The sequence below is a fragment of the Monopterus albus genome, unplaced genomic scaffold (genome assembly GCF_001952655.1).
Source record: "Monopterus albus unplaced genomic scaffold, M_albus_1.0 scaffold410.1, whole genome shotgun sequence".
NCBI classification, from domain to species: Eukaryota; Metazoa; Chordata; class Actinopteri; order Synbranchiformes; family Synbranchidae; genus Monopterus; species Monopterus albus.
In genome coordinates this window covers 45,063-57,796 of record NW_018128290.1, presented here as the reverse complement: position 1 = coordinate 57,796, position 12,734 = coordinate 45,063, and the positions used below count along the sequence as shown (strand labels likewise).

At 44.8% G+C, this 12,734-nt stretch overlaps 2 protein-coding genes across 3 annotated transcripts in view; both read right to left on the bottom strand.

Annotated features, from left to right (window-relative positions):
- Positions 1 to 4,620, bottom strand: part of ece2b (endothelin converting enzyme 2b) — a 26,943-nt gene extending 22,323 nt beyond the window's left edge. For both annotated transcript variants that reach the window (XM_020586487.1, XM_020586488.1), the window contains exon 1: positions 4,337 to 4,620. In XM_020586487.1, the coding sequence (XP_020442143.1) occupies positions 4,337 to 4,369 (33 nt within the window). In that variant the 5' untranslated portion in view covers positions 4,370 to 4,620. The remainder of the gene's footprint in view (positions 1 to 4,336) is intronic.
- Positions 4,621 to 7,990: 3,370 nt separating this feature from the next.
- Positions 7,991 to 12,734, bottom strand: part of LOC109951795 (somatostatin-1-like) — a 10,230-nt gene continuing 5,486 nt past the window's right edge. The window contains exons 3-4 of the mRNA XM_020586480.1: positions 8,518 to 8,712; positions 7,991 to 8,002 (exon numbers count right to left, since the gene is read on the bottom strand). Of these exons, the coding sequence (XP_020442136.1) occupies positions 7,991 to 8,002; positions 8,518 to 8,712 (207 nt within the window). The remainder of the gene's footprint in view (positions 8,003 to 8,517; positions 8,713 to 12,734) is intronic.

Genomic DNA, 12,734 nt, shown 5'->3' with positions numbered 1-12,734 from the left:
GGGGATGTAGGCGGAGGCGGAGGGCGTGACACAGCCACTCTGGGCTGAACCTGGCTCCACAGCCTGTGCGTTTCACTGTGTTTCATGCAAAACATTTTTCTCAAAATAGCCTGAAAGTAACTTTCATCACTGTTTAACGAATCAACAACCAAACGATTCGTCGACATAATAACCAGCCGATTAACCTCCCTGCTGACAGATGGTCGGACTCAGTGGAGGCTTTTTAATCCAAATATGAAACTCATTTGTGCACTGCACTGTTCAGCTAGTACTGCTGGTGGGTCTGAGTCTCAGTGTGTCTGTTAAACCTGGTTCTGTACAGTCCATGCTGTCCTGCACACACCACTGCATTGCCCTGACCCTCAGTGTTTGTTCCCTCAAGCAGAGGAGCATCTGAACTGGGAGCCTGTCTCTCTCCTCTCCCTCGCTCTCTGTCACTCATGTTCCCTGTGTTGGACCTGGACCTGGTCCTGGGACCTCTCTGGCCTCTGGCTGTTGGTGCCTATTTACAGGTCCTTGGGGTCCTGGCCTCCTTTTTGTCCTATCCCTCTATATGTTTATACAGTGTTCTTCATATACATCTACAATCTATCCATCTGGCCATTCTGATCGAGCACACTGTAAATCTGTGATGTTGATTTATTCTGTATACAGGACCCCTATTTCCTGTCTATCCTCCTGTGCTGTGCTTCCTGAGGTTTCTTCCATTTTCCCCCATTAAAGAGTTTATTTGGGGAGTTGTCCTCGATCTGACTCGAGGCGCCACAGACAGAGGCTGCCGTGTTCTGTAAAGCCCCTTGAGGTTAATCTGTGGCTTCTCATACTGAAAGCTGCAGCTCTGAGCGACTCTGCTGACTGAACACCGGCCCTCCTCCATCAGCACCTGTGGGTCGTCACCATGGAAACCTGCTCCAGTGACCTCTGACCTCTGACACACGTGGAGCTTTCGATCCAGCCGAGGAAGCTCATGATTACAGCCTGAATGTTGAGTCGGTCTACAGACACAGAACCAGTAACTTCTCCCATCGATTTAAATGTCCCAAATTCAACCAGTGTCTCAGATTGTTACTGTTCTCTGAGTTAACAGGAGAAAGATTTCTGGGTTCTGGACAAAAAGAGATGTTAGAAGAAACGTGTAACTGTGAGAAAACTGGTGTTTTCTTAGACTTTAAAACAATTATGATCGATGGGTATTTAAGGATTGTTATTGTGATGAAGGTGAAGAAAAATAAAGATAAAATGAAGATGAATGTGATGAACACGACAGAAAAAGAGTTTTTTTCCTCAGATGGAACCAATGAGGAGGAGGATGAAATTTATAACTGGTAAAGATGAAGATGATAAAAGTAAAGATATAATCACGATGAAGGTGGTGAAGATGATGACAACGAGCAGGGAGTAAAAGACAAAGACCAATAGAAACATTATGAGGAGGAGGAGGAGGAGGAGGGTGAAGATAAAATATATGAAAAAGAATAAGGTTTTCAGGGTTTAAAAGATGAAGATCAGGACTGTTCTAAAACTGATAAGGAAGATGATGAAGATGAAGGTCATGAGGAAAATACAGGTATCATATAGATGAAGGTGGTGAAGATGATCAGGACAGAAGAGAAAACGCTGCTGCTGATCACAACGGGAGTTAAGATGAAGATGATGAAGGTTATACAGAAGAGCAGCACAGGTCACTGAGGGCATCTTGGTTTGCTTTGCTGCTCGGGCGGAAACTGGGCGTCTTAAGACAGGAAGTCACTGAGCTGCAGACAGGAAGCAGTACACCCTGCCCACACACACATGCACACACACGTGCACACACAGGCACACACACGTGCACACACAGCCAGCTCCAGGAACATTCACAAAGACAGAAACAGTCAAAGAAACAAGTGAGACCTGCTCTTTTCATCTGACTGGAGTCTTTTCTCGCACAAACCTGTTTCTGCTGCCACTGTTCAGATGCCACCTGGGACAAACTGAGGTGGATGTTTTCAAAGTTTCATAACATTTTTGAAACAAAACAAGTGGTTAATGATCATGACAGGAATCAGCACAGCCCTGAACCCTTCATCGCGGAGCAATTCGCATGTTTGCATTTAGTGGTGTGACAGAAAACAGAAAAAACTGAAATTTTAATCTTTGTTGGAACGTTAGTGGGATTAAAGGAACTGCGCTAAGTTGGTTCAAATCTTATTTATCAGAAAGATTTCAATTTGTTCATGTTAATGACGAATGTTCCACACAAACTGAAGTTAGTCACGGCGTTCCACAGGGCTCTGTGTTAGGTCCAATTCTCTTCACTTTATACATGCTCCCTTTAGGCAATATTATCAGGAAGCACAACATAAATTTCCATTTCTATGCAGATGATACTCAGTTATATTTATCTATGAAACCAAATGAATCAGATCAGGTGGTCAAACTTCAAGCATGTCTTAAAGACATAAAGGCCTGGATGACCTGTAACTTCTTACTTCTAAACTCTGACAGAACTGACGTTATTGTGCTTGGGCCTGAAAACCTTAGAAATCTGATGTCTAGTCATATAGTTACTTTAGATGACATAGCTCTTGCCTCCAGTACTACTGTGAGGAACCTTGGAGTCATCTTTGATCAGAATATGTTCTTTAAATCACACATAAACCAAGTCTCTAGATCTGCCTTCTTTCACCTGCGCAATATTGCAAAAATTAGGAGCATCCTGTCTCAAAGTGATGCTAAAAAACTGGTCCATGCATTTGTTAGTTCCAGGCTGGACTACTGTAACTCTTTACTATCAGGATGTCCCAATAATTCCCTAAAAAGCCTCCCGTTAATCCAAAATGCTGCAGCCAGAGTACTGACAGGAACTAGCAAGAGAGATCATATCTCTCTCATATTAGTTTCTCTCCACTGGCTCCCTGTAAAATTCAGAATAGAATTTAAAATCCTTCTCCTAACATACAAAGCCCTTAATGACAAGGCTCCATCGTATCTTAAAGACCTCGTAGAGCCTTATCATCCTAACAGAGCACTTTGCTCTCAGAGTGCAGGTTTACTTGTGGTTCCTAGAGTCCACAGAAGCAGAATGGGAGGCAGAGCCTTTAGCTATCAAGCTCCTCTCCTATGGAACCAACTCCCAGTCTCAGTTCGGGAGGCGGACACCCTCTCTACCTTTAAGATTAGACTTAAGACTTTCCCTTTTGATAAAGCTTATAGTTAGGGCTGAATCAGGTGACCCTGAGCCTTCCCTTAGTTATGCTGCTATAGGCCTAGGCTGCTGGGGGGTGGGGGGGTGGCCCATGATGCTATGAGTTTCTCTCCCCTCTCCTCTCCTTTCCTGCCCTCTCCTCTCTCTCCATCCATCTATATGCCACCACTACCCATCACTAACTGTCTCCTCTCTCCCATAGTGTGTCCTCTCTCTCTCCCTGTACCTTTCTGGCTCTGGAGCTCTATGTTTCTGATGAGCAGTCACCGGCCACATCAACCTGACCAGTTTTTGTTGGTTTGTTGTTGTTTGTTGTGTCTTGTTGCTTTTCTTTTCATCGCTCTCTCCTCTATCGACTTGGGGTCTGTGGAGGCTTCTTCCGTTAAAGGGAGTTTTCCTCCCCACTGATTTGTTGGGTTTCTCTCTGTAACAATCTAAGGTCCAGACCTGTTATGTAAAGTGCCCTGACATGATTGTTGTTGTTGTTGTGAACTGACGCTGTACAAATAAAACTGAAATAAACTGCTTATTCACTGTTTCAGCTTTAGGAAAAATAAACTTGTTTCAAACATTTGCTGTGCCTTTCTCCTTTGCTTCCTGTTTCATGGTACAGAAGCTGATTTCTACTGGAACCAGACTGAAGTTTTGCTCCTGAACAAGCTGAACTCAGCCACAACACATTTCTTTTCTCCTGTTCATTGCTCAACAGCATGAGATGAAGAAAAGGCTTTTAATCTGTTTTTTCAAACGAAGTCTCTTCTTTTTCTATGGTTCTGAAGATCTAGAACAAAAATGATTTTAATAGGTTTTGGTCCAGAACTGCGGGGAAACGTTAAACCGGCCGGGACCATCAGCGTAACCTCATCTGTCTGACTGACTCTGATCAGTTCACTGATCAGTCAGCCTGTTTGATCAGTGACGTCAGCAGGCCGTGAAACCTGCTCCTGCTCCCGAACCTCAAACAGACCCTCCTACAACCAAATACGCGCACTGAGTCGATCAGTCACAGGAGCGTGTCATTCAGTCACAATTGATTGACAAGTGATCAGCAGCTGCAGACAGAGCAGACGCGGGCCCGGTGAACCCGGGGCACACAAGAGAACATGCTGAAGCTGTCACGCGTGCATGTTGCGGGTGTGTGCATGTACTCACGGTGTTCCGCAGGTCCTGCAGCGCTACGCTCATCCTGGAGCTCCGTCCGCGCCAACAGAGCGCTACCAACGGCCGCTCCGCCGGGCCATCCTCCCCGGCTGTCCGTGCGTCTCCTCCGGCTCCGTCTGTTCTCCTGCTTGCCTGGCTGTCTCTGTGTCCGTGTCTCTGACCGTCTCCTCTCCCCGTGCGCGCGGCAGCAGAGGGATCGGGAGATTTTTCTCTTTTCTCTCCTTCACTCTCACCGTTTCCTCAGACCCCGCCCAACATCCAACCAACGTCTTCCTCTCACAAACAAACACACCCCGAGGCACGGAGGCTGACGTAATCAGCACGGAGCTACGTCACCTCCTCCAGCTCCTCAGCCAATCTATCTATCTATCTATCTATCTATCTATCTATCTATCTATCTATCTATCTATCTATCTATCTACGTCTGTTGTGCTGAAAGTATCAAGACTTGTTTTCAGATAGTTCCACATTTCACATGAAGTACAGGTTAAAGTATTTTATCTACCTATCTGTCTGAAAGTATGAAAACTTCTGTTTTGAGATAATTTCACAGGTCAAATGATTTTAGTATTTCTAAATGGCAGATACTGGTGTGAAGCCAGTAATCAGAGACCAAACCAGTGAGCAGTGTGGGGAGGCTCCTCTGAGTCTGAGCTCAGTTGTCCCGCACAGTATTGTCACATTACTTCCTGTTACCTGGAGCAGGTGAAGCACTACAGTATTTTTATTGTCAGAACAATCTGTTCATAGTAGGGAAACATGTCAGCAAACTGGTGGAACTGGTTGAACTGGGACCAGTCAGTGAACAAAAGCTCCACCTAGTGAAAAGGTGTGCACTGAAACTGTCTTCAGAGAGAAAGCAAAAGCACATTTTATTCAAAGTAAACAGTACCTCTGTGTATCTGACTGCAGTGTAAGTACTGCACTTAAGCATAATCTTTATGTATTTGTTCTGTACTTGAGTAATTCCATGTTGAGCTACTTTGTACCACTACTACATGAATCTGACATCGTAACTATGAATACAACATAATCTGTAAATGTTGTACTATTATAGATGAAGTACTCACACATAGTCCCATCTTTACCAGCTGCAACATTAAAGTTATTTGTACACATTACTGCATCCAATGTGGTAAAAGAGTACTTTTACTTTTGCTACTTCACTTGGAACAGAGTATACTACTACACTGCTGTACTACTTTGGTTATATTTTGTGTACTGGGCAATATGATCTGAGTTTTTCATTAATATTTTTGGATATTCCAATACTTTTTTGACATTTAAAACTATTTTCATATATTCTACTAGTATTTGTGTATTATGTACAACTATGTTTTTAAAACTGTTTTCTAGATCATTGCGTAATTATTCATATGTTTATGGATTTATAGTGTTTTGATTTTTCCCCAAATATTTATTGATATTTTACATTTTTCAGTATCTTTCTAATATTTTTGGATATTTTAAACTAATATTTTATGCAAGTTTTAGTGGTATCTGATAAGAGCCGTGTTTAAAACCTCGCAGACTAATGTAAGAGCTGGTTCCACTCAGTAAAACCTGCAGGACCTGCTGATGTGAAGGGGAAACCGGTAAAACCAGTCCTCCCACAGAGGAGTCGCTCGTTCCTGTAACAAACACGTTTCATCTACTCATCAGTCAGTTACTGCTCAATTGAGTGCTTGCTGACAGCGCCACCTGCTGGCACGCACACGCGCACACACACGCAGTGCCAGTAGGAGCAGCGGTCTGTTCAGTGTCGTCACTGGCATCAGGCCTCATGTAGCAGTTGGACATATTGCAGATGAACAGGTTACTGAGTTCTTCAGATGATTGTTGACCAACCATTTTTTAAAACCATTTCTCAGGTAGTTTACTAACATTTTTAGGACTTTGCTTTTTTTAAATATATGTTTTTACACATACATATTTTAGGATGGATTTTCTTTGTACACATTCAGACTGATGCTGAGCGAAGTGATGTGATGACACATCGGTGAGGCCAATAATAAAAACATTTACATGCATAAAACCTCTGAAATATCAAACCCAAACTGGAAACTCCATGGAGCTCTGGAGCCTCCTGCAGGAAGTGTGTGTTCATCACGTGCTGTGTATCTCAGGACTGGTCACACCGCCAAAATAAAATGTGCACCATGTTCAAATAACCTGACTGAACTGAGACCTGCTTTTTCTCTTTGTCTGACAAAGACCAGCCCCAGAAGTGAACAGGATGGACAACAGACGGGTTTCAGTGCTTTCAGAGAGCTGGAGCGGGTGATGGACTCGGAGCAGAGCATCATTCACTTCACATACGTCAGAAATGTTTGTGTTGGCAAGAATAAGAATAATATTTATAATAGCTTTTCAAACTGAAAGCTGCATGTGCATATTGTCAGAGATGATGTAATGCAGAGTTTCCCCTGCAGAGGGCAGAGATCATCCCACTGTAAAATCCAGAACCAGAACCAGAACCTGAGAACAGCTGGACCAGGACCAGGTTTACCGGTCCACTGTGTTCATACACAAAGGGAAACCAGTTTGTTCCTGCAGCTCTGGCTGATTTATTCTGCTTCTCATGACACTGAAATGAACCAAACACAACCAGACATCCTTCTTTATGATGAATATGATGGTGAAGGACTAACCCTCCTCCTCCTCCTCCTCCTCCTCATTCTTTATTGGCTCTTCACAGTAAATCGCCCTTTGTCCTTTCTTGCTCTACTCTTCTTTTAGTTCTTTTTCTTTTCTTCTTTCCTTTCAAACAACTTTCTTCTTGCCTCTGCTCATCCTCCACCTCCTACATCTGTCTTCCTCTTTTCCTTTGTTCCTGTGGAAAAAAGGATGTAGAGCAGTAAATGAGGAGGCAGCACAGGAACGGAGGAAGCAGAGAAGGAAGGAGGGAAAGGAGTGATGAGACAACAAGGTCAAGTAAAAGTGAGGCTTTATGTGAATCTTCAGCTTCACCTTGTGGCTCGGTCTCTTTCAGGCTGAAGAAGAAAACAGCAGCTGTGACTCTGAATGAACGATGAGTTTTCTTTTCACTCGACTTGAATTCAGATATAAACCCTCAGCAGCGTCAAATCAGACGAGCGTTTCATCTCTGAGAGACGAAGACGACGTAGAAACACCTGCAGGTGGACCAGCCTAGAGACAACAGGAAGCCAAATCATCATCACCTGTCTCTGCTGTCGTCTCATCACACCTGCAGCTGCTCTTGCATTGGCTGAAACCACATCTCCTCATTTCAGGGCCTCAGGACATTTAAGAAGAACTGCCGGGGGGTCATGCTCCTTAAATGTTCAGTAATGTGTTGTATGTCTTTGTGCCTTTGGGCACCAGCAATGAAAAGTACAATAAAACCAGAATTTAAAAAAATGTTCCTTTTGTGTTTCTTTACGGCCATGGTGCGTCTTCTTAATCACATGGATTCGTAGCCATTCCCACTCCTCCAGACTGGAGATGTTTCCTGACGACTGGAAGTCTGCTCTTGTGGTATCTTGTGGCTACTATAATAAAAGGAGAAAGGAAAAGAAACAGGTGAGGGGATTCACCTGTAGAGAACACACACTGGACCCTACAGAGTTATTCACATCAAATGAAGCAGGACATGAAAACAGGCCACAGACACAGCCAACTGCTTCATGGGACTTCCTGAAGATAAAGAAGAGGAGCACCAGCAGTGTTGGCCTGTGTTTCTACAGCACTGAGTCCCAGGTGAACCTCAGGCCTCCTGATACATCCTGCCACATAGCTGGTGGATTTCCCACCGGGCCTTAACAAAATCTGATGGTTCTACTGGGTTTGGTTTGGTTCTGTAAAGGAACTGCAGTGATCAGGTACATGTAGTGCAGTAAAAAGTACACGCTTTGTCTCTGACAAGTGGTAAAGTCACAGTATGAAGGAGCAGGACATGGAAAGTATCCATCTATTCAGTAAAATAGCCCCCAGTTACTATAACGTGCACTATTATGCATCATATACAGTCATAAGAAGAAGCCGAGGCCCTGTTTGCAGTTTCCTGTCTTTTGTATAAACTGGTCATGAACTGTGACCTGATCTTCACCAAAGTCACAAATATCAACAAACACAATGTTTCTAAGCAGATAAAACACAATCAGTCCTGATCCTTCATGTCTTTATTGAACACATTAAACACACACACTGACGTGGACCAAGTCATGACAACTGGTTGAACCACCTTTGTCACCAATGACCTCCAGCCAGCGCTTCCTGTGGCTGTGGATCAGACCTGCACCACGTTCAGGAGGAGCTTCGGACTGTTCTTCCTGACAGAGCTGCTTCAGCTCAGACATATTCTCAGGACGTCTGGTGTGAACGTCTTCAGGTCGTGCCATACAGCACTATGTGTGCAGAAAACCAGGAAACTGCAAACAGTGCCATGACCTTGTCTGGCTATTGTACCTGCATATATGTCAGCATCTGTGAAGTAACTGCATTTGTGCTTTAAATGTAAAATGTGTACGGCGTAAAGTACAATTCTCTGATTCAAGTTGTACTGGTGTAGAAGTATAAGGTAGTAGTACCAAATGTACTCAGTAAAATACAAGTACTTCACAAATGCACTTTCTTCAGGTTGGTGTTGGGTCATGTCTCCCAGCGGAAGACGTTGCATAAGGACATGACTCACAGCAGGTTGGTTTCATCATGTAACACCTCCCACAGGCGTATCATCCACCTGCACACTGAATGCCGTGGCTACCCATCATGCACCGGGCTCAACAAAGACCTGAGACACTTTGACTTCACCTCCAAACCTGGAGACGGTCGATAACGTTACCGTGACAATAAGCTTTGTTTTTCTGCCTTATCAGTCAGTGGGTGGTTGGTCCACACCTGCTGAGAGCAGTTTGACCTCTGACCTCTGCTGTGGGTGTCATCCTGCTCTGTGTGTGTGTGTGTGTGTGTGTGTGTGTGTGTGTGTGCATGTGATGTATACTGCAGCTGATTAGTCGTCTTTTTGTTTTCAGTGACTCGTCCTTTTTAGGTAGAATGCGCCATCAGCAGCCATTCACACACGCACAGTGGAAAGGCAGCGTGCGTTGTGTTCCAGCCAAGCTTTCAGCTGTAATTAAAGCTCATCAACGTTTATTGAAGCCATGTAAACGCTGCCGTCTGATTGGCTGAGGCTTTTTGTGCGGCTGCAGCTGCTCCTGCTTGTTTATTACAGAAAACGCTCACATCTTAACGAGATGGAGAGGTGTGTGATGTCACAGCTTCCTGTGGGAGATTGAAGACACCTGCAGTCTCACCTTAGGAACACACATTGCTGCTGCTGAGGCTCTGGGGTCAAAGGTGGGGACTGAGACCCGAAGCGTCGATGAGCTCTGACATTATCAGTTCCGCTGTCTGTACCGGGGAAACAAAGGAAACAGGTTTCCTAGTTATTACTGCTACATAAAGGTTTTCTTGCTCATTGATGTCACCAGCTCTGTTTTGTGAGGAAGACGTTGGAGACCTCTCTCTGGGGGAGACGGGGTGTAGGGGGTGTAGGGGGTGTGGCCATCTCTGTCTCACATACTGTATCAACACACACACCCACACACACACACATACACATTAACCTTAACCTGTAATAGTAGTACTACCATTAGAATCTTAATGATAACCATCCTTAGTCAAAGGTCATGTTAGGATGCCAGAACCATTTTTTATGTTCAACCTACATGTAACAGTTTGTTTGTTGCTGCAGAGTAAACACCTTCAGGCCAGGTTAGAGGACAAGGATGACAAGTTTTTCTATTTGTGTTATGTCCCACAACCCCGTCCAGAGACTAGCAGCACCAGTGAACGTGGTGTCCTCACCATAATCTGAGTCCAGATGTCAGGATCGGCACGTTACAGGGGTGAACTCAATTAAATAGCCAGATAAGGATAAGTGAAAAACTGTCTCTTTAATAAGAGTACGAATAACAAAACGATATGGAAAACTACGTAAAACACGATACACACACTCAGCTGGAAAACACAGTCCAGGGTCAGAGCCAGCAAACTTGCACAGCCGAGGAATCCACAAACAAGAAGTCAGAGAGGGAAGTCTGATAATCCATACAGAAAGCAGTCCGAATCAAGAGGGCAAGGCAGAATCGGTGGTCTGAATTACAAAAAAACAAGAACGCTAGAAAGTCTGCACGGGAGTCAAGAACAATCTGGCAGCTTTCCAGTGGGGGAAAGCTGCTTATAATGGGGTAAAAACAGGTGTAAACAATTGAGTGCTGATCAAAGTAAAAGGTCCACAGCTGATATAGCGAAACCAGGACGTTTTGTCAAAATAAAGGCATGAGAATGGAAGCTGACGGGACAGAGTCATGACACCAGACCCTGGTTCAGCTTATCGCTCTGTGCCGTAGACCTCCACTATTGTCCAGCAGCTATTAAACCCCCCCAGTGCAGCAGTGTGGCCAGGTTTTCTCCTCAGGAAGCGTGGTCTGTTTTAAGCTGAAACTGGGTCCAGACAGACACAAGGGGCAAGGAGAACCAGAGGCGAAGAGGGAGTCCAGATGGAGGTCAGCAGCATACACCCAGTTCACACCAAGCAACAGCACAAACCAGAGGCAAAGCCCACAAACCAAGCACAGTTAAGTCATTTGAACATGGGAACAGGTGGTTGGAGCACAGAGAAGACCAGATGATCTGGCTGGGAGCAAAGGGAAGCAGGTCGGTATATGTACTGTGGGAACCAGGTGTGCAGGTGAGTCAGGTGACCAGACATGGGGGGGGCAGAGGAGGCAGCTTGTGGACATCTGGATGCTGAATGGGGCTGAACATGGCGATCAATATTTCTATCAACTGACTGAACACGGCTCAACTCAAAATCATATAGAAATAATGTATGAATTTGTCTGAGCCTGTCATGTGACCTCAGATGTTGTCATGTGACCATGTCAGTGGTGAACGTGTGTGTGTTCTTGTACTTGCTACATAGTGAGGACCAAAAAAGTTAGTCTTTTGCTACAGAGTGAGGACATTTTGGCCGGTCCTCACTTTGTGAAACACCTTTCTGAGGGTTAAGACTTGGTTTTAGGGCTCAGGTTAGAGCTGGGTTTAGGTTGGGGCTAGGCATTTAGTTCTGATGGTTAAGCTGAAGGGACTAGGGAAAGCAATGTCAATGAATGTCCTCACAAAGAGAGAAGTACAGGTGTGCGTGTGTGAGCTGCCAATCATCAGCTCTCATTAAGCTCTAACTCCTGAAAGCTTTTTTGACAAAGAACTAATGGATGAAAGGAGCTGCTAATCTGACTGCAGCAGCTGCTGCGCACGCACACACACACACCACCTCCGTGTGTGCGCTGCCCCGCAGTGTCTTGATTTAGGGCTAACAGAAGTCCTGTACTTGCACTAGACTGATTGTGTGGTGACTGGTGCACATACTCCACTGCACTGTGTCACAGGTGGAATCCTCCTAATACATGTAGTGCAGGGCCAAATCACGTCTTATTTGTTCCCCCAGCTCTCATGTAAGAGCTGTCCCTTAAACCGGAGTGACAAGGTGTGGCAGCTGAAATGTCCTCCTGTGAAATGGGACGACCCCCTTGGGCCAGTGTTTTGCATCGATTTCTGACTCAAGAGCAAATAATAGAAATGAAGAGACAGAAAGTGTCGTGGACGCCCTGGGAGGTGTGGACTGCAGGTAACTCTGTTGTATCACTGAGTTTTGTGCCTGAACAGCCTCAGTGTAAAGGGCCGTGTGGCCCTCGACCCCAGAGAGTCCAGGACACCCTGTGTCTGAGCCAGTTGCCCTGCCTGCGCGTGATGTCTCAGCCTTGAACACGAGACCTCTGGTCCTCTCTGCAGGCTCTCGGTGTGGTCCTGTTGTTCAGGCTTTTATGTGCTCCTTGCACAAAGACAAACTTTCCTGACAGTTTGGGATGATGGTGCACCACGTGCAGATTGAGCCTCATTAATAAACCTTGTGTCATTCATCTGTCTTATTTTGAATGTTATAAGAGCTGGTCACTGCCAGTGATGAGTGAAGTTAACTAGGAGCTTTGGAGACAGATTCAACTGTAGATCTTCTGTTCCGGTCTCTGTCAAACTGCTGCAGTCTGGACTCTGAAGCATTTACAAGATCATCTTCATCCTACTGCTCATGTCTTCAGAAGTCATTATTAATGTCATAAATTCTGCACAGGTGAAAACGTGTTTCTTTTTTTAACCACTTGTTTAACTGTTTGACTTGTTTGTAGGTTATTTAACTGGTCTGTCAATGTTCAGTGGTGTGAGCTGTCGTGTATGTTTCTGGTGCTTTTTGTTTCTCATAAAACTGCTATGGAAACAAAGTTTGCTTTGCTTTGCTGAATATTCAAGAGGCTCTGGTGCCTTTCTGTCTGTCAAGCGTCAGTAACCCACAGCTGAGGAGCTAAAC